The sequence below is a fragment of the Peromyscus eremicus genome, chromosome 16_21 (genome assembly GCF_949786415.1).
Source record: "Peromyscus eremicus chromosome 16_21, PerEre_H2_v1, whole genome shotgun sequence".
NCBI lineage: Eukaryota > Metazoa > Chordata > Mammalia > Rodentia > Cricetidae > Peromyscus > Peromyscus eremicus.
The window spans coordinates 637,456-640,809 of NC_081432.1; the positions used below are offsets into that span (position 1 = coordinate 637,456).

At 38.0% G+C, this 3,354-nt stretch overlaps 1 protein-coding gene across 1 annotated transcript; it reads right to left on the bottom strand.

The window, feature by feature from the left end:
* Positions 1 to 487: 487 nt before the first annotated feature.
* LOC131893847 (olfactory receptor 12D2-like) lies at positions 488 to 1,429 on the bottom strand. The gene has a single exon (XM_059243951.1). It carries the CDS (start codon positions 1,427 to 1,429, stop codon positions 488 to 490), a length of 942 nt encoding a protein of 313 aa, XP_059099934.1.
* Positions 1,430 to 3,354: the final 1,925 nt, after the last annotated feature.

Consider the following 3,354-nt stretch of genomic DNA (forward strand, 5'->3'; position numbering starts at 1 on the left):
ATATTAACAGAATCAGGATCAGGATTAAAAGAAATGTTTCACCTCTGAATTTTTTCTGTAGCTCATTTGTGATTTGCAACTAACTTTTCCAGCTGAGTAACCATAGTTTCAATAATTCCTCAAAATAATAAAACATAATGATAATCATCAAACTAATATGTGTTGACAGATAAATAGTCATAAGTACTAATAATTTATCCTAAACATGGGTAGTATACACATATTTCTATAACCAGTCACATTAGAGTATGTCACAAGTCAAAGTTACTGACAAATATGCCAAAAGCAAATTCAGGAACCAGATTCTATGATTAGAGTTCCACAAGTTCAAGTTTCCCTTGCTTTAATAGTTTAATACTACTAGATCATATTTTCCCATATATTTTCCATTACTCAACTTGTTCAGTTATATATGTGTACATCTATTATACATAAGAATATATCTTAATTTCTCATTGCCTGGTTATTTATGCCTCAGAAGAGTCCTTTAGATCTCTTCAAGTTGGAGCCATCTTCTCATCTTCCTATTCAATGCACCCCTCACTTCCTTGTTTCTCAAGGTGTAGATGAGTGGATTGAGAGCAGGAGTGACTACACTGTACATGATGGCAATGACCCGGTCCTGATCCAGAGAGCTGCCTGAGGAGGGACAGATGTAGGTGAAGATAACAGGAGCATAGAAAAGAATAACAACCATGAAGTGAGAGGCACAAGTGGACAGTGCTTTGTGGAGCATGCTGCAAGAACGGGTTTTGAGGAAAAGATATGTGATAATATAGAAATAGGAGAGAAACGTCAGAAAAAAGGGGACTGAGGCAATGGTGCCTGTTACAGTGTTGAGCAGCCAAAGGTTGAGCTTGGTGTCTCCACAGGCCAATTCCAGCAATGGCTTAACATCACAGAAGAAATGATGAATATGGTTGGAACCACAGAAACTCAAATGAGATGTCATTACAGAGTGAAGCAGAGCATGGAGAAAAGCAATGGTCCAGATGATGACAGCCATTAGGATACAGAGCTGGCGATTCATGATGACAAAATAGTGAAGTGGTTTGCAGATTGCCACAAAGCGATCAAATGCCATCACTGCCAGCAGCAGGGACTCTGTGGTGCCCAGAAAGTGGAAGAAATGAAGCTGAGTTATGCATCCCAGAAAGGAAATTGCTTTGCTTGTGGAGAGGAAGTTCTCCAGCATCTTCGGCACTGTCACGGTGGAATAGCAGATATCTAGACATGCTAGGTTTCCCAGGAAGAAATACATAGGAGAGTGAAGTCTTGGATCCGAAATGACGATCATCAGGATGGCTCCATTCCCAGTTATATTGACAAAGTAGATGGTGATAAAGACAGCAAAGAGAAAAGGTTGTGGTTCCTGTATGTCTGTCACTCCCAGGAGGAAAAATTCAGAGACAGAGGTTTCATTCGGCATCACCTAAAAGAAAAGATGACATAGTTTGTAGAACACAGCCTGGAACAAGACCAATCAATCTTTCAAGATTAGAATTTTCTTGGTAAAATGAAGAAGAGGAGGAGGAGGATGAAGAAGAATGGTTGTTTTGTATAAGCCAGCCTCAGATCCTGTGTAATATTAGATTGTTTGGCTCTTGAACAGCCTAGGTTTGTGATTTAACTACTTTTAAATTTTAGATTCATCATTAACACTTTTATTCTCTGAGAGGTTTGCAGCATGTTGTCCACACACACTCTTCTCTGGTTATGAGCATCTGTATTTTAATAAAACTATCATCTGTAAGTCAGTTCTGTGATATGTTGCTTTTTTAATATTCTACTATATTATTCTTCTTTATCTATTGAGATACTTCTTGAAAATTTTTAAGAATAAGAGTCAATAATAAAATAATTTTCTACTGAAAAAGTAGAAAAGCTCTAAAATGGCAGTAGTCTTGTGTCCTTAGATTATTAATGTGAAGATACTGTTTTATTCATCTCTTCCTGGCCCACATACCCAGTAAAGTCAAGGAGCCCTATTTGATGGAAAGTGGGAGGGGAGATCAAAACACATAGTCTGTGTTAATTTGAGGTATTTTGAAAATCTTATTGCTATAGTAGATGATGGACTTATTGTCTTACTATACTTTGAGCCTGAACATTTCCTCAAGCAGGAAATCAAATGACATCTTTAATGAGAAATGTTGCTCTGCATATGTTGTCTACTTGTGGTCTGACTTTCTTCTCTAAGGTCCTTAAATACAAAACTCCTGCTTTCTGTGAGCTCAAGTTTCTTCATTATTTCACCATTATTTCTTTTTAAGTATCTATGCCTTTGGTCTCCAGAAATCCTACTTTTGTCTTATGGCATATTTTAAATAATTTTATTTAACCAAATAAACTCACCTCTCAACTATGAAGGTATATTCCAAGATGAACTCACCTTCATTACAGTTCCTCCAGCAGGTCCCTGGCCTCTATGTTGTATCGTGCTATAGCAGTCTGTCTGTCTGCTTCATACCAACTCTCTTCAAAGTCGCTGGCTCTTCTCGATTACAAAATGTGTTTTCCTTATCTCATCTTACTTTCCATAATAAGAAACTCTGCCTTCTAGTAAGGAAATATATTCAACTTCATTTTTTGTTGAATTGACCTAAAAATATTTTATTCAGTGAATGATTTAACCTCTAGGAATTATAAATGAGTGTTCATTGTGAGACATGACTTAAAACTAAATCTGCACTGATTGTTGCCACAAAAATATTCTTTTGAATATTTTATTAAGGTTCCAGCATTACCTTCGGCTGTTCTGACAACAGCAGATAGAATTGGTGAACCAGCTTCCTCTCTGCTTCTTTTCTTTAAATAGATGCCATGGGTAGCGTCTGCATATCTTAGGAAAGACAAGCTAGATATGTGAGAAACTTTAAGAGGTGAGATGTATGAGTGAAGAGTAAGAACTGAAAGGAGGGCCGGGCAGTGGTGGCGCACGCCTTTAATCCCAGCACTCGGGAGGCAGAGGCAGGCGGATCTCTGTGAGTTCGAGGACAGCCTGGGCTACCAAGTGAGTCCCAGGAAAGGCGCAAAGCTACACAGAGAAACCCTGTCTCGAAAAACCAAAAAAAAAAAAAAAAAAAAAAAGAACTGAAAGGAGGGGCTGGAGAGATGGCTCAGAGATTAAGATTACTGGCTGCTCTTCCAGAGGTCCTGAGTTCAATTCCCAGCAACCACATGGTGGTTCACAACCATCTGTAATGAGATCTGATGCCCTCTTCTAGATTGCAAGCATGTATGCAGTACAGAACACTATACATAATAAATAAATCTTTAAAAAAAAAAAAACTGGTAGGAAATATGAAGAGACTGACCGACACAAGTCACTTCCTGAAAGATGAAATGATTGGA